Genomic DNA, 25,238 nt, shown 5'->3' with positions numbered 1-25,238 from the left:
TGTTTTGTATTATTTATTAAATGTTCATAATAATTTTAGTCTTTTGTATTTCAAAATAATAATTACAATAAATCACTGTATGACCGATAACTGTCAATTTTGAAATACGTTAGTGTCATGTCTAATTGGCAAATTTCTTACGTGTTTGGTTTATACTCTGGTATATGTGAGTTCGAATCCCAGTATGAATTTCCTTTTTTATTTTTGAAATATTTAAAAACCCCACGTTAGTCTTATTAAATATATGTAATATACGCAAAAATGCTAAATTTTAAAATAAATTGAAAATTTACACCATAATCCGAGTTGTTGGTTTTTTATTTTTATCTTCCACAAACATTTTTTGAAGTTATAGTTCTATACGCGCGTTCGACGTTGAAAATTTGTGTGTATTCGTATATATTGAGTGAATCGGCAAATCATTACATATGTAAGATATAGGTAAGAGAGGGACAGAAGATATATTTTCTCTCTCGAGAATAAAAATGTTGCTTTTGTAAACATATTTAATATTTATTATTATTATTTTTTTATTAATATTATTATCATGGTAAATTAAACATATGCGTAAGTTATGTATATTGTCATTTTTAAATACTGATTCAACCGTTTGACCAAAAAACGAAAATTTATTTTGGTGTGCAAAAAGAAATCTGTCAACTACGTGCAGTACCAGTACGAAAATCTGAACGTACACAGTCACGTGAGTAAACAGAAAGTTAGTAAACAGAATTTTGGAACAACACCGCGAAAATGTTTTCGATTCGTGGGTGCCATGATGTTGATTATTTATGGAGAAGCGCAATTTGACCATTTTCAAAGTATTTTTTTTTTGTATAAAACAAAAACGACTTGATCTAATGAAAATTCCATCGTTTATTCACTAGCCAGAGGTACAAACTACAAGAAAATTTTTAATTTTTTTGATTTCAGATGAAGCTAGACCTAGATATCATGTCCACCGCAAGAAAAAGGCTGTTGGCGAAAAATTACTGTAAAATTAACAAAAATGAATATTTTTGGCTAAAATTATTTTTTCAGAGTACTTCAAGTACTATACTTTTATATGTCTTAATTACAAATAAAAATAATTTTTAGTTTTTGATACATTTTTTTAAAAAGTCGTTTTTTTATACCCTCACGACCTATGTAACACCTTAATTTTTAGTTTTTTTTCAATCAAAACATTCAACAAATATAGCTCGTCCAAATAAACAAACAGTCTATAAAGGGCTGCCGGTGGTTATGCTTTTTCGCTCACATTAAGACTAAGGCTCACACATATATCAGGCGTTCTTGTTTTCTCATTCACGCTCACTTTCAGATAGCCGTTGCCATTTACAGTTTGTTTCTTTATCTGGACGAGTATATATACCTACACCTTATTTCACAGACGTTTTTTTTTTCTTTTCAGATTTGATGCTGCTTCAGTTACTCCAAAATTAATTAAAATGTCTCTTGAAGATGATAAAAAAAAATTGTGGGACTTTTTCACAAAACTGGATGAGGGGCGAAGATGCTTTTTATGTTCAAAAAAATTGTTGATACACAACGTCTCTTCTTCAAGTTCCAGCACCAGCACCATTATACCAGCTTCCAATGCCCCCAAAGCAACCTGGTCAAAAAATGAAGATAATCAGGAGGTAGTTCCGAGCAAAAAGTCGAAGAAGATTATTGATTCCTACTTTGAAAGAGAAAATTCTATGAAAGATATGGTTACTAGGATGGTTTGCCAAGATGGTTTTAGCTTTAGTTCATTTTGTACCTCACCCGACTTGAGACGGTTATTCGCAAAAAGTGGATTCCAATTACCAACTTCTCCGAACACTATAAGAGCGATAATTTACAGGTATGCAGAGAAGGTCCAAGCAAATCTTATAAAAGAATTTACTAATTAAAAACAAAAAGGACAAAGATTTTCGTTGAGCTTCGACGAGTGGACCTCCCAAAAAAATCACAGATACATAAATCTCAATTTGCACAATGCAGAACATTTTAATCTAAGTTTGATCAGAATTCACGGCTCGTGCACTGCCGAACACTGCATTGAATTAGTGGCAGAACGGTTGAAATTGTTTGGTTTAATGATTGAATTCAACACCATTGGTATCACAACCGACGGCGCATCCGTTATGGTGAAAGTTGGCAAGCTCACGTCTTGCTATCAACAACTGTGCTATACACATGGAATTCATTTGGCTGTAGTAGACGTGCTGTATAAAAAGAAATCTCAAAGAGAAGTACAAGCAACAATAGACGACACTGATGAATATTAAGACGAAAATGAAGTTATGGAGACAGAGATGAATGAAGGATTGGCAATAACAATCGAACCAACATCGGCGAGTCTTGTTGAATTGATTCCCCGTTACAGCGATCTATTCATGAAAATACCAACAGTTGTTAAAACGTTCAAAAAATCACCTACCAAAGACGACATGTTCTTGCAAAAATATGTGAAGGAAGAAAAAGGCAAGGAATTAAGTTTGATTCTTGACTGCCGCACCGGGTGGAACAGTATGCTCAGTATGTTGGAACGATTCTACAGCCTAAAAGTTTGCATCGATAAAGCGTTTATAGACATTGATTTTGCGATAAAATTCTCTGCTGGCGAGTGGCAAATAATCAATGAGTTGATCGCCACTCTTCAACCGGAGAAACCCGGATGTAGAAGCTGTTTGCAGAAGAGAGTCCACTTTGATAACGGCCGACACAACCTTAAAATTTGTCTTAGACAAACTAAATAGCCAGGACTCTAGCCTTAGTGTCGAGCTATCGGAAGTACTACGCAACAGAAGCGCGGAACGGCGCCTCTCTGAAATTACAGGTACATTAGTGTACTTACAAAATCCAAAAAAGTATGACGAAGGACTAAACAATCCTGGTTATTTCCCCATGCCGAAAAAGAATGCAATGCGACAAGAGATGAAAAATTTGTTAAGTCGTATAAATAAACAAGTGAGTGTGGAAACAGTGCAAGAGGACATAATGCAAGTAGAAGATATGCCAGCTAATCCGGAGCCCGTGAATTTTTCTTTAGAACAAGAACTTGAGATTGAACTGAAACGAGAGAGAAAGCTTTTATAACCAAAAAAAAAAACTGGTTCTCAAAAAGAATACAGAAAAAAGATTTTGAAAAAGGAAATGACCGTTTATGAGACCGAAGGAGTGAAAGGCGATCATTTGTCCATGGTTTATGACTATTTGATGACCTTAAAACCGACCAGCGTAGAGGCCGAAAGGGCTTTCTCCGCAACCGGCTATATGTACAGATCTATGCGACGTAGGTTAGGCGATAAGACGATAGATAAAGTATGTTTAAGGTCTCACTTCCAAAAAACTAAATAATTCATGTTTATGTTGTTTAGAAATTTAGAATACAGACTGATTTTTATCATGATATTAAAAAAAAACTCGTCCTCAGTAAGCCATGGAAGAAAAACATATTACTTAACTTGTGTCAGCTCAAAATTGCCATCAATGAAATTTGCTTCAAATGAACTACTCTTACAACAGATAAGTTCATTTGGATAAAATTTCATTAGTGACAATTCTCAGCCGACACAAGCAGCGCTGTTTCACTTCCACGGCTTACTGAGTAGGAGTTTTTTTTAATCTCATGATAATTGTGGCAATTGCTCTAGCCATTTTAACTTAAAGAGGTGTATATAATCAAATAAGGACGTATAATCAGTCGCAATTCGCAATCAATCTTACCTCTCTTACCTCTCTCAAGATAATTTTTAATTTGAGTTTTAATTTATTAGTTTGTATTAAAAAGCTTAAGTAATAAATGAACAAAAAAAAAACATTAAAATCGTGTTTTTATTTTGATTCCACATTATGCTGGATCCGCGCTGGATTCAGGCCAATCTCCAAAAAAAATCCAGCTGGACTGAAAATGCTGCTGGATTGCAATCCCTAATTCCGTTCTTCTGACTGACACTGTATAATCGAAAATAATTTTAAATTATGGACGTCTTTGACACATATCAGTTTTGTTTGAAACATTTTTTTATATATTCTATAGTTCAGCCGTAATCAAAGAAAGCCAGAGGTTTGGCGCACCCTGTATACCCTCTGTATATACTGATGTGCTAGAATATACTAGAAATTACTAAAATAAAATATGTTTTTTTCTGGTTCCAACAAATATTTTACTAAACAAAAATTACTTACCCTAATCTGCACTAAGAAATCTCGCAAGTGTTCTTTAAACTGAGGTATATCTTGATCTAAATTAAACATTCCCTGGACAGTGATTTTAATTTGATTATCTGTAAGATGTGGGAAGGCAGATTTCAACAGAGTTGCTGTAAACTCTTGTATGTACAGAACGTTATCTGGTCTGGGTCCCAGCTGGCAATTCACGCCTCCTGATTCTACCAAAGTGAAAATGGAAGCCAGGATCGTAGCGTGCATAGAAAGTCCGGACGAATGAGATGTGTCCGTCACAACTGAAAATATATGTTGCAAGATGTCAGTCAGGTAGGTCTGGTAGAAACTTGGGGCTGCCGATTCGTGCTGTTCGATGTTCTGTAGTAGCTTCAACAAAATCTGCAATCCTATGTCGGCGACGTTCCGCATGGTATGCTTGAACGCCCATATTATGCTGTCGAGTACCAACTTGAATTGCGTAGGGGGGATATTGAGGAAGGCTCCGAAACAGTGGTTATTAACCGCTTGAAGGAGTAAGAAGAAGTTTGTACGGTGCTCCGGGTATTCCTCGAAGTCTTTGTTGATCATTTCTAGGGTGCATTCGAAAACTGCGTCGAATATCTTCGGGACCTATAACAAATTGTTTCAATTTAAACTTGCGCATAGTCAATAAAGGTTTATCAACGAATATGCACGAATAAATATAAAACAAATATTTTGTAAATTATACAATCCATCCGTTGGATCTTTGCACAATTATGACATAATTCACGAATTATTTTTTTATATTACGTTTCGTTCCTACTCACAGAAACTAAATCAACGAACTTAAGCCACCAGTCGATACACAACAGAGACGATGGTCGAAAAAAGACAGCCAGAGGACGATGGTCAATGAATGATTCACCTACTGGCAATTGTAAGTTATGTTTTGACGAGTTTGTAGTGTTTTTATAAATTATTTTAGTGTTATTTAAATATTCAACTCTTTCTCGTACTTTGAATATACATATTTTTTCACAAGCACTTGTTATAACGACCAACCGTTACTGTCGTGTTTGTCGTATTAGGGTAAGAATTTATTCATTAGCTAATGACGATAATATAATATTTATTCTAACCTCTAAATTGAAATATATAGTGATTTAAATATTGCTAAAACTACAACAACAGAGTGATATGAAATATTTTTAAGGGTTTTTAATTTTAGAGTATGCCTGGTAAACCATTGAATTCCCAAGCACAACACCTTGTGTTAAAGGTGTTGGTGTCTTCGAATCGGAAAAAATGCATGGAGGGCCTTGGGAGCCGTTTTCATGTGTTAAACGGGCAATATATTAAAATGTATGTAAAATACATAGCATTGTACAATTCTCTATTTAAGAGAGTAGCTGATGCATTAAAAATATCACGACGGAAAGTATGTACAATTATTACAGGGAAACAAAATAATCATATTCTTGCAAAGCCTGGCAAAAGTAGACCTGCCCGAAAAAAAAAGATAACAGATTTATCTAAGGGATCAAAAATGCACTGCAGAATACAGTATACGACATGTACCATTAAGTAACTACTCATAGTAAATTCAAATTCAAGCTACGGACAGAATAAACACAAGTCACCGCGTGATATTTGAGTCTGCACGTGACGAGTGCCTTCCTATTGGCCATAAATTATCGAACCATAAATTATCGAACTATCTTAGTCATGTCTGTTGAGCTACCAGGCACGCACTTCGTTTTTCCGCTCCGTCGTCTGTCGAATGAAGAGTCACAGTAGTTATTGTGCAAAACTGTTTTTTGGTTTGTTGATTTGTTAATCGTTAGGTCGTGTGTTGATAGTGTAAAGCATTTTTTTTTGGGAATTTATTTATTTCTTGCCAATACAAAAGTTTTCCCTACTTTAAAATAATTCCCATAAGTATATAATATACTTTATAATAACCTAATATACATTTATAATAACCTAAGATACGATAGAAGATCGATCTGCACTGATAAGTTTATTGAATAAAAATTATTTGATATTTAATTTAGTATGTTAAAAGATGTAAAAAACAAGGTGTGTCCGATATAACTTTGTCCTGACTAATAATTATTAATTATTAATTAAAAAATAACTTATGACGATTTTCAAGGTTTAAAAGAAATTTAAAAAATATTGTTACGAACATACTTTTGGCATGGCCCAGGTAACGGTTGCATTGCATCTCTAATACTCTCGAAAGTTCGCGGCGTATCGAGTGCGAGAGAGAATAACCGGTCACGTAGGTGAATTAGAGGTGGGACAACGCCAGAATATTCTCGATACAGTAACTGTAGTATATATAGGTAACAATGTTAGAAGTAGAGTTAGTTGATAAGAGAGTACCGAACTGTAAACTTATAAATAAATATATGTATATAAATTCGAACCGCTCGTTTTATTTAATCACGCTACAGTGGTGTCAGGTGTGGGGTTAATTGATTTGTTTAAAAATAAATTCAGCAGTGACTTTTGAAAAAGACTTTTGAACATTTTAAAAAGTACGCGTGCCTGACCAAAGATGCTGCTAGTACAACTCTCAGTAAAACAGTTGCGTGAGCAGCTAGAAGAACGCGATGAAGATTGCAGCGGGTCCAAGAAGATCCTCCAAGAACGACTGAAGAATATTCTTAACAAGAATGGAGATGACCCAGAGACATTCCATTTTCAGTCAGCAGAAGAAGCAGTTTTAATGAAGATCGAAGAGAGTTTCAGAAAAAATGATAAGAAATTTGAAAACGTCTCTCAAATGATAGAAGAATCTTCTAAAAGAGATGATAATAAATTAGAGAATGTTCCCAAAAGATTCGATGAAACATTCGAAAATGTATGTAGAAGATTCGACGAGACTTCACAAATAATTAAAGAAATATGTATTCAAAACAATGAGAAATTTGAAAAAGTCTCAAGAACATTCGATAAAGTAGAAGAGAAGATCAAACAATTAGAGACCATAATAAGTAACACAAAAGTGCTACCACCAGTTAATACGGTAGCCTTAGATCCGGTAGTGAAAAAAGAATCACCGAGAGACGAAATGACAGATCATATGAGATTCAAATTGCCACCATTTGATGGAAAGTCCTCTTGGTCCATATACCTTAGACAATTTGAAGCTATTGCGACAGCCAATCATTGGACAGAACAAGAAAAAGCTGTTTCCTTGACTGCTGCTTTACGAGGTGATGCTGCGTATATCCTAAGATCAATTCCTAAGGGTCAAGAAAAATGTTACCAGACCTTGTTCACTCGACTAGATAAACGTTACGGAGATGCCCATCTACAACCAGTCTACAAAGTACAAATAAGAAGTAGAATCCAACGAGCAAGTGAGAGTTTGCAAGAATTTGAAGCAAATATTGCTCGTATAGCGCTGTTGGCCTATCCAGAGGCACCAGACAACGTTTTGGAAGAAATCGCTGTAGATGCCTTCGTCAATGGGTTAAGAGACATTGAACTACAGAAAGCTTTACGACTAGCAAGACCGAAAGTTTTAGATGAAGCGCTCGCTATTGCCTTGGAACATGAAACAGCTAGTCAAGTTTCACGGAGCTATCGAGTACGAACCTCTGAAGAGAGCGACGAACAAAACGAGAAACGTCTGGAGGAAATCGTACGGAAAGTAGTTCGCAACATGATGCCGAAGAGACACGAAACCAGATGTTCGAATGATGGCGACGTAGGTCACATTCGCCGTAAATTGCAAGAAAATAATACAACAGTTAGAAAGCTAGAACAAATGGAACACAGGGCTGGAAAGAGTCATTCAAATGATGATGCTCAGTCAAGACGGGCATACAGTGCAAATCGTAATCATTGTCTTGAATTAGAAGAACGACTTTGCCCCGTGAGACGAACCGCCGTCATTAATGATCAATGGCAGCCTCAACAGCTACAAGACGCTCAAGCAGATGATCCATGTATAAAAAGAGTATTGGATTGGATGCGTCGAAGTGAAAGACCTTCTTGGCAAGACATTAGTGCATGTATTCCAGAAGTCAAGTGTTACTGGAGCCAATGGAATTGCCTAGTGCTGAAAGATGATCTTCTGTATAGAACCTTTGAGAACGATGATGGTACAAAAACTAAGCTTCAGTTGATTGTACCTAAAACTAAAGTGTCAGAAGTTTTACGTCAGTTGCATGACAGTTCATCAGGTGGACACTTTGGTATTACGAAGACTCTGCAAAAGGTTCGAGAACGGTTCTATTGGGTGAACTGTAAAGATGATGTAAGAAGATGGTGCCGGAAATGTGAACTGTGTGCAACCAGTAATGGTCCAGTTGGTAAAAAGAGGGCACCCATGAAACAGTACAATGTTGGTAGTCCTATGGAAAGAGTAGCAATCGACATTGCAGGTCCACTTCCAGAGACGAATGATGGAAATAAATATGATTCTCGATGCAAGAGTGAAAGCTATGAAGTAGGTGATCTTGTTTGGCTTTATAATCCACAACGTCGTCGAGGCTTGTCTCCCAAACTGCAAAGACAATGGGAAGGTCCGTATGAAATTAAAAAGAAAATAAATGACGTAATATACCGAATTAAGAAGTTGCCGAAAGGTAAACCAAAAGTAGTTCACATAAATCGTCTTGCACCATATGCTGGTTCAAATGAAACAGAAGAAGCACGTACCCTTCAACATAAGATCAAAGATGACCGGCGACCAAGCTTTAATGAATTTATGTCAAATTACGCAGAGAGAAAGAGTGCTAGATTCGGCGTGACCACAGAAGTTCAGCAGGATCTTTTTAGTGTTCCGCATAACGTCTCTCTAGCCCACTGTGTTGCCCAAGATCTTGAGATGACTAAAGGAATCTCATCCGTATTTTATAAGAAATTCGGTCGTTTGGACGAGTTAAAAAACCAGCAACCTAAAGTTGGAAGAGTACTGAGATTAGAAGATGGTTCTCGATCTTTGCTGTATATGGTGACCAGGAAGTCGTATACAGACAGGGCAAGCTACGAGGATATATGGCGTGCTCTAACTAATTTGAAGAAAATTGTGTGCAATTACGACATCAAGAATTTGGCCTTACCCAAAATAGGCCATGCACTAGATAATCTGGACTGGAAGATTGTCAGAAGCATGCTTGAAGTGATCTTCCGAGAAACCGGCGTACGAATTACTGTGTGTTGCATTAACCCGATAAGATCGTATCCTTCAAAGTCAGTAGACTGTTATTTCTTTCTAAAGGGTTCATGCAGAGCTGGAGAGTCCTGTAGATTCCGCCATGCTGTGCCTACCGGAGTTGCTGATCGGGACGATCAGATTTAAGAGGGGAGCAGTGTTACGAACATACTTTTGGCATGGCCCAGGTAACGGTTGCATTGCATCTCTAATACTCTCGAAAGTTCGCGGCGTATCGAGTGCGAGAGAGAATAACCGGTCACGTAGGTGAATTAGAGGTGGGACAACGCCAGAATATTCTCGATACAGTAACTGTAGTATATATAGGTAACAATGTTAGAAGTAGAGTTAGTTGATAAGAGAGTACCGAACTGTAAACTTATAAATAAATATATGTATATAAATTCGAACCGCTCGTTTTATTTAATCACGCTACAATATCATGTTTGAAATTAAGAAGTACCTAAATTCAAAATAAAACCTTATTCGATCAGTTTTTGATAAGTATTTTGGACTTATTTTATTTTGAAACATTGTTTTTTAGTTGTTAATACAGCCCGATCTCCCTTCCCGATGAGGAACCTTCCTCATTGACAAATAAAATAATATATTTTAAAACAAAACATGGCAAACATTTTTATCAGTACCTGATAGAAGAAGGTTTAACTTGAATTTATGTACTTGACGATTACAAAAATAATATTTTTTACTTGTCTTTTTGAGCCTTAAAAATCGTCAGTTTTTCATTTTTTTAGTATTAAATTGTTTATGTCGAAAACCATCAACATAATTACAAAAGGCCTTTTATGTTTCGAATGATCTAAAAAAATCTAAAATCATATATGCCCGGGTCGAAATTTTTTTTTACAAAGTTACAAATAAAAGTAAGTCATTTTTAAATATTAATTAATTATAGTCAGGACAAAATTATATTGGGCACTCCTTTTTTATAATTTTTAACATACTCAATTACATATCAAATAGGTAATTTTTATCCATTAAACAGATCGATATAGGTCGACCTTTTATTGGATTCTCTACTATAAGAGTAAATTTTGAAAATGCACATTTTGTTATTTTAGTTGGGCAAAGTATAATAATTACACGAAAATGGTTGCGTTTCGATTTAATTTGAGTTTCTTACCACTCCCTAACACGTGTTTCTGGGTCTACCCGTCATCAGAGAGAGTTTGTAAGAAAACTCAAACCAAACCAAAACGCACCGACTACTCTGGCAATTATAGAAAAAATAATTACCAGAGTATGCTACTAGAGACATCTAGTGATGAAAGATGGAGTTAAATCTGTCGATAGCAATTAAAGTAAATTGTATACTCACGCTTAATCAAGCCATTAAGAGCGATGCTGGGAATATTTATATTCCACTATGCATCAACAATTTACCCATATAAATTACCATCTTTCTTGTACTCATTGCGTCGAGTAAGAACGATAAATATACGAAAATGGTTGCGTTTCGATTTAATTTGAGTTTCTTACCACTCCCTAATCGTTCTTACTCGACGCAATGAGTACAAGAAAGATGGTAATTTATATGGGTAAATTGTTGATGCATAGTGGAATATAAATATTCCCAGCATCGCTCTTAATGGCTTCATTAAGCGTGAGTATACAATTTACTTTAATTGCTATCGACACATTTAACTTCATCTTTTATAATAATTACATTTATTAAAAATGTCTGATACCGAGTTTACGGATGAAAATGGGCAACAGTTACAACTAGGTCCTCCTAGGAAAAGAGCTAAAAAGAATTACATAGATATAAGAACCAAAGGAATAATAGTTAATATATATCAATGTGAATTACAAGCTAATCCTACTTTAGCGTTAACGGACATTCAATAACAGGTTGCAGATAAAGTTAGAGTTTGTCCGAAAAGTGTCTTCAATGTCATTAAAGGGTATAAAAGTATCCATAGATTATTTGCAACTAAAACAAATCAAAATCGTTCAAAATCAATAGATGTTGTAGATGAATTTGGTAAGTCAGCTATAAGAAGAAAGGATAATCATTATTTCTTCCGTAATGAAGTTCCTCCAATTGACAAAGTCCTAAGAGATGTAAATAATGATAATAGCTTACCAAGAGAGTAAGCTTAAATTGTAAATAATTATAATGGCTTAAAGAGTTTTACAAACTCTTCCGAAAATTAAATTTTTAATTTCAAAAACGTGGAAGAAACAGTTTACTACTCGACAGAAATGAAATTGTGCTACGACGAAGAGATGATATTCAAAAGATAAGAAAATATAGAGCTGAAAATAGAACAATGTCGTCAGGGGCAAATTCGCCCAGGATCTGGTAGAATGCAAGTAGTCCTAAATACAGTTGATAACTGGTGTGAACAAGAGAGATTGACAGTCAATGCTCAAAAAACACACGCGAAGCACGTATTCTCATATTTTTCATGTCACAAAAAACACAAATCAATAACTTCACAAAAAAATACAGCATTACAAAGCCTAAAACCACCAGTCCTGAAAGGAACAGAGATTTCATTAGCCAAAGAAACAAAGTACCTAGGTGTATATTTTGATCATAGGCTTACATAGAACACTCACATACTGAAAACCACACAGAAAGCTACTATGTCCTTGGGCCGATGTAGAAGAATGTATGGTAAAAATTGAGAGTTCAGCCCCAAAATGATACTTTGGTTATACACAAGGGTTATTAGACCAATGATAACCTATGGGTCTGTGACGTGGTGGACAAAGACACAGCAAGTGGGAGCAATAGGGCTATTAAGTAATACACAAAGGCTAGCATGTCTGTGTATTACGGGGGCTATAAAAACAACTCATAGAGCGGCGTTGGAAGTCCTGTTAAATATTCGACCACTTCATATATTTATACAGCGCGAAGACAGATCTGTGATGCACAGATTAATACATAGTCCGCAACACATAAGCAGTTCGAAAAATACAGATTGCCATGATCGTCGCCAACATCTGAAACGGATAGATACTACAAGTAGAAGAACACAAAAGCCAGGCGCACAGCGCTGACAATAGGAAGCTAATCGAGGAGCTAACAGCAGATAACGTAATGGGACACCAATCAATGCAACAGCTACGAGATATAACTTTGACAATAAATTCAAAATTAATATACCAGGCAGGGAAGACTGGAAAGAAGGTGTACCCATACAAGCATGTGCTATACAAGTAGATGCTACCTGGTACACTGATGGCTCAAAAACTTCTAAGGGTGAAGGAGGCGGTATAGTAGGGACAAAGCAAGGGATACATTTCCCGGTAAGTCTATCTAAGGATGTCACAATTTTCCAGGCGGAAATAACGGCGAACACTGCGTGAAAGAAATAGAAAGGCAGAAAGGCCCTGGTTCCAGGGCACGAGGGTCATAAGGGCAATGAAAAAGCACATGAAATGGCCAAACAAGGCTCATTAATGCCATTCATTTTACTGGAACCCTTCTGCGGCATTGCAAAGGTAATAACAAGAACAGCTGTCAAATTTTATAGCCGAAGATATTGACATATCAAAAGTGAACTCAGTAGCAAGGGAATTTACATTTTGGTTAATGATAAATTCAACGAAAACTGTTTGATATAGTTTATGTTACCTATTAAACCATCTTATGATTATAGAATCACTGTTAGCTCTGAAGAAATAATATTTAGTGTTAAAACATCATTTCTTGGTAATATACGTATTTTAAAGAGAATATGATATGGGATGAAAATATTTCAAATGTGTATAAAAAAATAAACTACTACGCTCTGCTAAAATAAAAAAAAATTAGTACCGAACAAGTGACGGCATATAACTTTGTATTATTGGGAAATTCTAGAGTTTTTACAACTCTTCGATAGAGAATTCATAGACTAATATTTAATATTAACCCCTTCGGTACGGTCATGCACCCGTGTGCATAATGCTTGACTGTCCGCTCAGTACGGTGATGCACACGGGTGCATCATGGGTATTCGTTCGCCATAACGGCGATGCCACCGCCTGCATCATATTTAAGGTATTTTTGTTCCGTCCGAATTACCTTATTCGAATCTAAAAGTGGAGAAACCACGCCCAAAAATGGGTGATGTCTAGAAGGAGATTAAATTTAGTTAATTTGATTGGTGATAAGTAGACTTCGGCAAATATGCATATTGCAAATATGCATATTGCATATTTTGCATATTGTGCATATTTTATGCAAATATTTCATATTTTGGCATATTTGTATAAAAGTTTGCATAAAGTGCATAAAAGTTCAGATTTTTATACTGTATTTGAAAATTTTTAAACATACCAATTTATTTCAATTCTTGTATAAAATTTTGTAGTCATTTTAATCAAGAAATAATCTAAGTACGTAATCTCTACAGGTACAAAACATTTACAATTTCAAAGAAGATCAATTTAAGTAGCCCTCAACATTCTTAGAAAGTCTCGGTCACTGAGGCATTCAGTTATTGGATAATCGCTAAGGGTTCGCTCATTTGCATTTTATGATCTAATCCCCAAATCTATCTACAATTTATTGTATCTTAACAGCAGGTAAACGGCTAATAGTTTTGTTCCTAATTTAGGGATTTTCCAAAATCTCCCAGTTTATTGAATTAGGTACCTAAACATTTCTAATTTGATGCTCAGATTTGTAAATCATTTTTGTTTTGATATTCAAAGCGTAAACACTCGTTGTGCGTAACAAAAAGGAAGATTGTGATTTTATAATGCCTAAAACAACCAGTGCTTCAACTTGGATTAAACCTTATAAAGAGCTGTCTATGGATATGGGAAAAATCTACTGTTCAGTCTGTGGCAAAATTGTAAGTATCTAATATTTTCTATTAAATATCTAATATTTCATACATACAGGGTGTTTCCAAATGACACTTACAACGTTTGACTGTAGATACTTCTCGAAAAATTGAACAAAACAATATAGTTAATGAGGGGTCAAACTTATTTACTTTTCGAGATACAGAAAAAAAATTAAATTCTTTTAGTTAATAACAACAATAACTTTAAAACCAATAAACGTATTTACTTGAAATTTAGTACTCGTAGGTTGTTTTTAAATGAAAAATAGCTTCCTTTAGTGAGAAAAAATTGTCCATTGTACAATACAATGGTGTGTATTTAGAAAAATTTTTCACCTTTACTTTTTTTTATGAAGTCAGCTATTCTAAAACACAATTATTTTTATTGTAATTGAATTAACAAAAAAAAAACTTTTGTTGAATTTTAAAATAAGTTATATGATGTACTAATGGTTAGTAACAAAAACTAATTTGTGGATTAATACTGCATTTAAAACACTTAGCGAGTGTTTTTTTTCCAAACCAGTTATTTGATTAACCAAAAACACCTTGTATATTTTTATATTTTAAAGGTTGGGTTAAAATAAAGGTTTTTATTTTTATTTATAGATAGCATGTGAGAAGAAATTTCAGATAGACCAACACGTGAGAACTGCTTCACACATTGCAAAAAAAGGAAAAATAGGAGGAAAACATCAAACTTCAATGGCTAAATGTTTCCAATCTACTTCAAAAAAATTAGATGAGCAAGAAACTTTTAATGAAGACTTGTGTCGCGCATTAGTGTCTGCAAACATACCGCTTTCAAAATTAGCAAATGTAAATTTTAGTTCGTTTCTAAAAAAATATTGCAAACTTAATGTTCCAAGTGATCGGTCTCTAAGAAGAAATAATGTGAACGGGCTATACTCGTCGGTGTTAATTAATATTAAGGAAGAAATTGCAGATAATTATTTTTACATATCTGTAGACGAAACCACTGATTCATCAGGAAAGTATATTGCTCATTTATTGATTGGTGTTCTTAAAGAAGATACCTTACCAAAATCTCATCTTATTTCATGCCAGCAACTTGAGAAAACAAATGCTTTAACAATTTCGCGTTTTATACAAGAAACATTAGCAACTTTTTTTCTTCCGACAACTATTCCTTCTAATAAATTACTGCTTATTTTATCGGATGCTGCTCCTTATATGGTGAAAGCAGGACAAAATTTAAAAATATTTTTCCCAGATTTAATACATGTTACTTGTGTAGCGCATGGATTAAACAGAGTTGCAGAGGAAATACGACATGATATCCAGTGTCAAAAAAGTATTTCTTAAATCTCCTATAAGAATTCAACTTTATAAAGAAATGCTACCTAACATTCCTCTTCCACCACAACCTATTTTAACGCGATGGGGAACATGGTTAGAAGCAGCTAATTTTTATGCAGATCATTTTGTTAAAATAAAGAACATAATTGATACGTTAACAGATGAAAGTTCCCAATCTCTTTTGGATTCTAAACAAACTTTTCAGAGTAACTTGCTTCAACAAGAACTTTCATTTATAAAATCAAATTTTAGTTTTGTTCAAAAAACAATTACTCAGTTAGAATCACCAAAACTGTCATTGTTCGAAAGTACAGCATTAATAAAAGAATTTGCGTCATGTTGTCGGAACGTTAGAGGTAATATTGGAAAAGATATTTTAAAAAAATTTGAAGCTACTATGGAAAAAAATAAAGGTTACCATATTCTTTCTGAAGTAGTCAGTGTTCTAGCTGGAAATATTTTGGAAACAATTAATTTAGAACCAAATGTTTTGGTTGGTTTGAAAAATGCTCCCGTTACATCAGTTGATGTTGAACGAAGTTTTTCCATATATAAATATATGTACTCAGACAGAAGCCACAAGTTTTTGTTAGAAAATTTTGAACACCACTTGGTCATTTATTGTTACCATAATTCTAAATAAGTTTATTCATACTTAAAAATGATGTAGTTACTTAAAATAAATGTAAATCTTAATGAATAGTAGGAAATATTTAGTTATGTACACTTTTTTTTTTAATAAAATTGTTACTATTTAACGATTTTTTTTTATTTATTTGTATGCATATTTTGTAAAATATTTGCATATTTTCGGGTAAACACGTGCATATTTATGCGCATATTTTCTACATTTTTATTTGCATATTTGCCGAAGTCTAGTGATAAGGTTGTTTGGATGTTTGACTGATGGGATTGTGTGGGAAGTGAGGTTACTGTGCTGCTTTTTACTACTTACCTTACCAGTTGAGTTTTTGTTGTCAGAGAAGTAGGTGTTGATAATGTCTCAGAGTAGCGATTCTGAATCCGACCTAGATTTCGATTACGAAGGTTCTCACGCTGATATAAGTTCAGAAAGTGATTATTCCTACAGGCGAGGAGGAAGATGATGAAACAGTACAATTTGGGGATTGGAAAGTTATTTCAAATTTATTAGTGTTGTGTTATTACATTAACTTTAATTAATTATACTGTGATTCTGTATTTTAACCGACCGCGCGAAGCCACTCGGTAAGCGCTCGAATCCATATATAGGAGCCGACTTCCCGAATGACGGTCCGGCACGAAGTGGTTAACAAGAGTCAATCATATCGTGAATATTTTGTTATACCGTATTCATAAACAATTAACTTTCTACATTATGTATATTTATAAGTGTATACTGCATGTTAAAATTATTATTTGCTGGAACTTCTTGATTCTCAGTTATGATGATCAAAATTATCTGAAAAACCAAAGGAACTGAGCAAAGCATAAACCTACATTCCACAAATCTTTTAGAAAACAGTCCTGATACATAAAAGTTTATGCCATGTTTTATATCATTGTTTAATGATATTGAATTAATATTTTATATAAACACAAGTTTTTGCATATAGAATACTTACGCTCCATGTAACTGTATACTAACGTAGCTCCAAGCGCACCAAACATTACAAAAATTGCCATGAAATTCCCGCACACAAGAAAAAACGAAACCATTACCAAAAATTGACAGACAACGAATGACATGATCATTTTGAACGTTTTATAAAGTATTTATTTAACAAGATGTATCTAAAACAAACCGTGGGTTGTGATAGAAACACTGGAATAAAAATCAGACCGACATATCAATAGGAACGACAAATACGGAAATATAAATGATGTAGTAGTTACGTAGTGCTGTGGAAAACGTTGATAAAGATTATCTTATCTCCAAATATGAAAAATTTTGGTACAAATACAAATACAGTTGGTAATATAGTATTATTTCGGCTACGTTTAGAACAGGTACCGATTTACTAGATACTACATAAAAAAACAAATTTTTCTACATATCGTGTATTTAAAGAAAAGTATACAGATTGGGACAGCCATTAAAAGTAAATTATTCAACTGATATGCAAAACTTGCTTTAAAATCAATTTTTTTGGGTTTTATTAAATAAAAATTTGTTATCGATAAAATTAAAGCAAGCAAATAAATAAATAAATAGGGAAAATGGAAGATTCGTGACAAAAAAAAATTGTGCGTGAGTCATTCCACATTGTCCTGCAGATCTTTTAATATATCTCCAGTCGTCCTTTCTCTTGATTATGAATTGCTTCATGATTTTTGTGATCTTTGAATAAGATACCGAGCATTTATTTTTCCATGACTTTCCGAGTATTTCTTATCTTCTCCATGACTGCTCTAGTAAACGTCCATTATATAGATAGTAAGGAGTACCTTTAAAATGCATGAAAATCAGGTAATGTGTATTTCACGAATTTGCGGCTGTTTTGGATTATCACTAGACACTCGACAGCTAATGATCCATTCTACTCTACAGCATAAGTACAAAAGTAAATTGCTCTAGTAATGAAAATATAAAAGAAAGTAATTTCTAAATTGAATTAAAAAAAAATCCTTTTTAGTTTTAAGTGCGTGGAAATGTTTGTTTACTTAGCAGTTTTACCTTTTTTAGTCAAAATTAAAGACTGTTCCATGTTAACAAGCTTTTGGAAAGATTTAGATTTTCTAAACATATTTTTATTTTAATTGACGTGCAAAATATTTGTTATTACCTAGAATTTTAGAATTTAACGTGGTTCTAGATCTAGATATTTTTATTGAATGCCCCTTGGATTTTTGATCATTCGGAGAAACTGATACCTTACTTTAGCGATACTCCCAAATCGGTTGCAAATTATGGTACCCTAATAAGTTTGTCATCAAGCCATCACCATGCCATCATCAGCCAGCATCATGCCATCAAGTTGGAAAAGTACATAATGCCCTTTAACGAAATGGAAAGGCTGAATATCGATATTTTAGGAATCAGCGATGCCCACTGGCCCAACTCAGGAAAGATAAAAATCAACAATAAAACAATATATTATTCAGGAAGTCAAGACGGTTCACACAGAGATGGTGTCGGGATATAAAACATTGATGAAACTAATAAATTTCACTCCATACTCCAACAGAATCATACTCTTACAATTAAACCAGAACAAACCCAAAATAAATATCCTACAAGTTTCTGCTCCAACTGCGGAAAAACCAAAGAGCGATATTGAAACTTTCTACGAAGACTTAGACAACATTTTAAAACCGATTAAAACAATTATAATGGGAGACTTTAACGCAAAGGTTGGGGAAGAAAAAGTGAAAGAATGTATAGGAGGATATGGTCTGGGCAACAGAAACGAAAGGGGTGACAAGCTTATCGAATTTTGCCAAAACAATAATTTTGTTATAGTTAATGCATTATTCAAAATGCCAAAGAGAAGACTATATAGCTGGAAGTCACCTGAAAATGCAAAAATCGATACAAGTAAATTAAGGAACTCACACATAAGGCAACGCCTGGCAGATGAAATCAACAACGGATTAATGAATATTCAAGAACAAATTCTACAAAATACTGAGACGGATAAAAAATGATTGTTACTAAAGACAGCAATAGATAAAAGTCAAAAAGAAATTCTAATACCAACAAAAAGAAGCAATGGATGACGGAAGAAATTTTAGATTTAATGGAAGAAAGACGTCAATATAAAAACAAAGATACTCAGATGTACAAACAAGTGGATAACCAAATAAAATACAGAATTAAGAAAGCGAAAGAACAATGGTTAAAAGAACAATGCGCAGAAATAGAAGAATACCAGAAAACACATGATAGTTTTAACACACATAAAAAAATTAAAGAATTAACTCACAACAATAGAACAAGAAAACCGGGAATACTGAAAGATGCAAATGAAAAAATTTTTTGTTGAATACTAACGACCATTTAAAGAGATGGACAGAATACATCAATGAACTGTTCAAAGACAATAGAGCAGAACAAATGGAGATAGAAGTAGAAGAGGATATGGTTTTAAAGATATTAAAAGAGGAAATTAAAATGGCATTAAAAAACAGCAAAAATGGTAAAGAAGTAAACCTTAGACATTATAGTAGACTTATTTAACTCAGTATACAAAACAGGACACATACCGAAACAATGGTTACTCTCCACCTTTTGTGCTATCCCTAAAAATACAAACGCTAAATATTGCAGTGAATACAGAACAATATCACTAATAACTCACATTCTCAAATTATTCCTGAAAATAATACATGGTCGTATAAATAAAAAACTGGAAGAAGTGATCTATTTATAGAACGGTTTAAACTTAAAAAAATGCAAATATATAAAACAATTTCAATAATATTTCCATATTAAGAACAATATTATTGATAATTATGTGTTAGAAATTTGAAAAAAAAATGAGAGTTAATGGGTTACAAAGTATGCCTCAAATTTGCCTAATATTAGAAATTATTTGCAGGGAATGCAAGGGGCGGTTAATTGTGACGGTAAGTGTATAAACCATCTAAAAGAAATAGAATTGCTATATGACGATATGGTAAATAACGAAAACTAGTACTGTCGTTCCTGATCGAAAAATATTATCGATAATGAGACTCAAAATCTTCAAAACAATAGCAGCATTGACGACACTAAACATATATTAACCAACGAACTCCACAACTACAACCACAAAAGTGTATTCAACGACTTAATTTAACATTTAACTCGCTTTTATTGTTTCTGATTCAATTATTAAAATAAATTGAAAAGATACACTGCTAAATATTCTTTTTTAACACTGTCAGAATTAACCGGACCGTATTTGATCTATTAGAAATGAAAATCGGTACGAATACTGAACATATACAAAAATTCTTATGGCTATTTTTAAATAGTCTCCCGCACATATACGAATTTACCCGAAAACATGTCGTTTTTATAAAAGCGTTCAAAGTACTGTATATTTTATAAAGTTTGGGATATCGGTAATATTGAAATATTATGTGAAACATATTTTCCTGTAAAAAAAAACAATTCGCATTTGCAATAAGTGAAAGTATATTAAAAAATCTATCTTAAAAATAAATGTCTTTTTCTGGTTTTTTTTTCACAAAACAATCGATGTCGTCGTACAGAAAATCAAACAAATCATAAGAATTAGAAAAATATATGATGAAACCCAACTAGGAAAACAAGACAACACAGACTAGTAAGAGCAAACAGAAAAGGGGAGGATTAATAAAAAACCCGAAACATTGGCATGCATCTGACAATAGGGATGTTCACTAATTTTTAAATATAGTTAAATTCAATTAAATTCAATGGATTATAAAATATATAAAAATATAGTAAACATGAAATTGTTTAAAAATATATATTTTTTAAGATAAATCAATTCTTAATTTTAATTTTGATGGAGGCTAGAAAAATGGCTCCTCGCAGCGAGGCTACGGTGTGTGACGTCAGCAGTCGTATCGACAACTTGTTGTGTATACGTATTTACGAAGTGTAACCAGTTCTTTAAGTATTTATACAGTGATAATTAAGCCAAATAAGTGGTGTTTGCTACAAAGAGAGGGAAAAACTAGAAAAGGCAGTTATGCAAGTTAGAAAAAAAAATAAATGCAAATATCTGTACTTTTTAAAACTTTACAGGAGAGCAGTTTTAAACTTTTTTTCACCAAAAAGTATTATTGCTGCAGCTATTTATTGAGATATCGAAACAATATTTTAATGGAACATTCTGTTTATTGTTATTTACATAATACATTTGTTATAATTAAAAACAAATTTGTTCCTGTGTTTTTTAACCCTTTTAACGGACATGGTGTTGTATCCATATCCATCTAATAAGGTTATTGTACTGTAAAAAACTACAATCCTATTTGACTTTTACTGACAAAATTTATTTAACCATACAATTTACCTTTACAAATACAAATAATACATCTATGTATTTAACCAAAATGGCATTTTAGGTACAAACCACTCAGTCATCCTCAAGTAAGTCTCCTTCTGGATAGTCACTATTAGTATTACTAGTAGGTATGCTTTAAGTTTTGATAAAAATCATGGCAAAATGTAGGAACATATGACAGTAATGCCAATAGATCGTTATACTTTTGTTGTGATATAAGTATTGGACTTTGTGATACCAGTTAATTACTTTTTAAAAACAGAGTTTCAATGCTGTTTTGTTTAACTTGCAGTTAAACACAGTTTGACAGAAGAACTTGTTGTTTGTTAATGTCTCTTTTCTAGTAATCAAAGGCGGATTTTAAGATGTTTTGACATCATACAAAGACCTTAAATTTTTAAAATCTTCTAGTTCCATATTATGTACGGTATATTTCATTGAGGTTTGTCTGACTAACTGCTGCCAGTCCCAGGGCGTGTAAATAGAAATGTTAAGTTTTTTCTCTTTCGCTCTATCAGCGCATGGACAGTGTCCGCCTCCATGTGGGTATTACTCTTTAGTAGAAACTTCTGGATGATAATTTTTACTTTTTTAAACAATTATTAATGCTAACATTTTTATTCTGGCCGTAACATTTGTAAGACCATAGTATGATTTCTTCTATGTTACTGTCAGGAATGACGGTATCTGCCCATTTTAGTAATGCAGATCTTATTTCATTTCCACTACGAATAGTTTATCAGAACTTTTGTCTACATCAGACTGATCTTCGTTATCAAAACTCAAGGCATCTCTAATAATATGCTCTTCAGTTAAAACATCATTGCTTGGTGTATTACTTGATTCTGAAATTAAACAAGGCGTATAATATTGGTTGTAAAAGATTTAATAATATTGCTAGTCTAAGGTTGGTATCAAATCACTACATTACCCTTTTGAGGTTATGTTTTTTAATAATTTAAAAATAATGAGCAAAAAGGTAGCTTACCTGTAAATGCAGTAGAAGAATTCGCAGAACTTTTTAATAGGTACTTTAAGAATCTTTCTCCTACGAGAATTATGGTTCATTGTTCTTATTATTAGTAACAAACCACATTGGCATTTATGGTGTAAACACACCATAAATGGCAAAAGTATTATTATTAGATCACTAACAGTCTACCTCTCATCATAGAGATATGCGCGGCGGTAATTAACATGCGTAGAGGGACAAAACATTAAGTCCACATGGCGTTTTATCCCTCTAAGTAAAAATGAACTTAATGTTCGTTAAAGGTCACTTTCTTCTCACCTAGTGCTCTATTCCTTTAAATAAAGTTATAAAAGTTAATTATTAGTCTGTAAAAGTATCAAACTTGAAAAAATTGACATAGTGTTGTATCCCTCCGAGGTACAGATATAAAAACCTGTGGTTTGACAATTTTAAGTGAATATGGTGTTAAATTGTTTGTAACTGTAATAAAAATCTTCTCAGAATTGTTTTTAGATGTATTTAGACATCCAGGAACAAAACACCACTTATTTGGCTTCTTTATCAGTGATTAAATACTTAAAGAACTGGTCACACTTCGTAAATATGTATACAAAACAAGTTGTCGATACGACTGCTGACGTCACACACCGTAGCCTCGCTACGAGGAGCCGTTTTTCTAGCCTCCATCAGAATTGAAATTAAGAATTGATTTATCTTAAGAAATATATATTTTTAAACAATTTTTTGTTGGCTATGTTTTTATATATGTTATAACCTATTGAATTTAACAATATTTAAAAATTAGTGAACATCCCTATTAACTGTGACAAAAATAAAACACGCTAAACCAAAATGTGTCCACTGTGAAAAAGAACATCCCGCTAATTATACAGGATGCATAATGCAAAAAATGAAAGACAAATGTACCAAGAAAGGGATAGTTCAAGCATAAGGTAACGCAATTAGGGGGAGAGGGTGTTGTAAAACGTTACGGTACGTTACATGGGAAGGAGGGGTTGTTCGAAAAACGCATTAGTTAACATTGTTTTTTTTTACTTAAAGAAAAAAACTATGGAATTAAAATCTCTCAAGTTATCTTTTAACAATATTTTGTTTCAAGTTTTACGGGCAATCCTTCGGCTGTATTGTACGTCGTTTTTATTTTGTTTTCGTTGTCACTAATACACAGAAACACTTTGCTGTAGTCAGTGTTGTTAAATTAAAAAAATCCACAAGGAAAATAATTCCTGAAGCTGGCTGTATACCACGTATCACAAAAAAGAGGTTAAATCTTTGTAAATGGGTATGTTTTAAAAAACCCTTAAAAGGGCTACATCAAATAACACGAACGTTTTCGGAATAATAATAATTCCATCATCAGGTTAAAAATACCTAAAATGGTTTATACTTATTTTAGGTATTTTTAACCTGATGATGGAATAATTATTATTCCGAAAACGTTCGTGTTATTTGATGTAGCCCTTTTAAGGGTTTTTTAAAATATACCGATTTACAAAGATTTAACCTCTTTTTTGTTGTTAAATTGAATTTATACTGTAATATGATTAAAAGTTGAAAAAAAAACGTGAAAACTGACACCTACGATGTTTCGACGAAATAAAATACAGAAAGCCTGAAGATAGCTTTCGGGATCCAGCAGAACTTAATCTGTCACGGTATAGTATTCACATTCGTAAATCACAATATTCAAGTGATTAAACGCGCGGACGAACGCTGCTGTTGCCGCTCGAGGAGTGCTTTGAAATCTGTCTTTCCGGATTTCCTGCAGTCCAATCCTTCAAATCCCAAGTACGCTCGTGGTACTTTGTCACTTAGATAGAGGATCATACAAGTTTCCACAACTTCATGTGAAGTTTTAATTTGATCTGTCGCCTCCATTGAAAGCATTTAAGCAGGTGCCCTACGATTTCTTTTGTCCATCACTGCAATGCGACCTCAAGAACAGAATATGTGCAACCAGTAGGATCTATTTCACATCTCACACTAGTGCATCCTACAGCAACTTGCCAATAGAGCAAATAAGGTTCTCTACATTGTGCGCTACAATAACAATTGCCTGAGGATGCCGATTGACTCAACGAAGCCGTAGTTGTTGCAAGTGGTTTAATAATTATTCCAGAACCCTCTTCGTTTGCTTTCCGCATGACAGTAATGAAAGCATCTGAGTGTCTGTTAAACCTATGGACAGAGGAGTACTTGTGACCCCAATTGGAGTTTTTTTAAATACCTACCTATTTCTTCCACTCCTATCAACAAAAGATTTAGGAACTCCATCAGTAGAGTTACAACATACCATGGAGCAGATATTAGATCTAATCACAACCCTTTAGTCGCCGATGCAAGAGTTTTTTTTTTTTTTTTTTTTTTTTTTTTTTTTTCAAAAATGTTCAAGGATGATTAATAAAAAAACTCAGAATTGTTATCTATGTTAGGAATTCTTATTCATTTAATTTAAATGAAACTGTAATTCAAAATAATGTAATAAGTAAATAAGTATCATATATGTATATTTACTCACCTCCATTGTGATGTGTCCCTCAAGCCTGTTAACAATCGTCGCAATTGCACTCAAGACTTCCGGTTCCCTCGCCACCGGAACAGGCGTTCTCTGATAATCCAACAAAACAGCATCCAAGAATGGAGGAATGAAACTGTCGAGCACCATCGTGTTGTCGGTCGATCGAGATATCCAATCTGAGATTAATTTCAACGTTTCTTTCTTCACGGCTCTCATCGATTTTATCAACGGTTGCTTCATTACGGCCTCGCCGTTCAGTTGAATAGCTGCCGTTATGTTTTCAGACATAACCTGTATATGATAAAATTATTTATGTATTATA

At 33.5% G+C, this 25,238-nt stretch overlaps 1 protein-coding gene across 1 annotated transcript in view; it reads right to left on the bottom strand.

The window, feature by feature from the left end:
• emb (exportin-1 emb) overlaps positions 1 to 25,238 on the bottom strand; it is a 47,938-nt gene that overhangs the window by 6,228 nt on the left and 16,472 nt on the right. Inside the window, exons 4-5 of the mRNA XM_072532207.1 lie at positions 24,917 to 25,207; positions 4,180 to 4,788 (exon numbers count right to left, since the gene is read on the bottom strand). Coding sequence (XP_072388308.1) covers positions 4,180 to 4,788; positions 24,917 to 25,207 — 900 coding nt within the window. The remainder of the gene's footprint in view (positions 1 to 4,179; positions 4,789 to 24,916; positions 25,208 to 25,238) is intronic.

The sequence above is a fragment of the Diabrotica undecimpunctata genome, chromosome 5 (assembly GCF_040954645.1).
Source record: "Diabrotica undecimpunctata isolate CICGRU chromosome 5, icDiaUnde3, whole genome shotgun sequence".
Classification (NCBI taxonomy): domain Eukaryota; kingdom Metazoa; phylum Arthropoda; class Insecta; order Coleoptera; family Chrysomelidae; genus Diabrotica; species Diabrotica undecimpunctata.
Note: the sequence above shows the minus strand (reverse complement) of the source record. Positions and strands in the feature narration are given on the sequence as shown.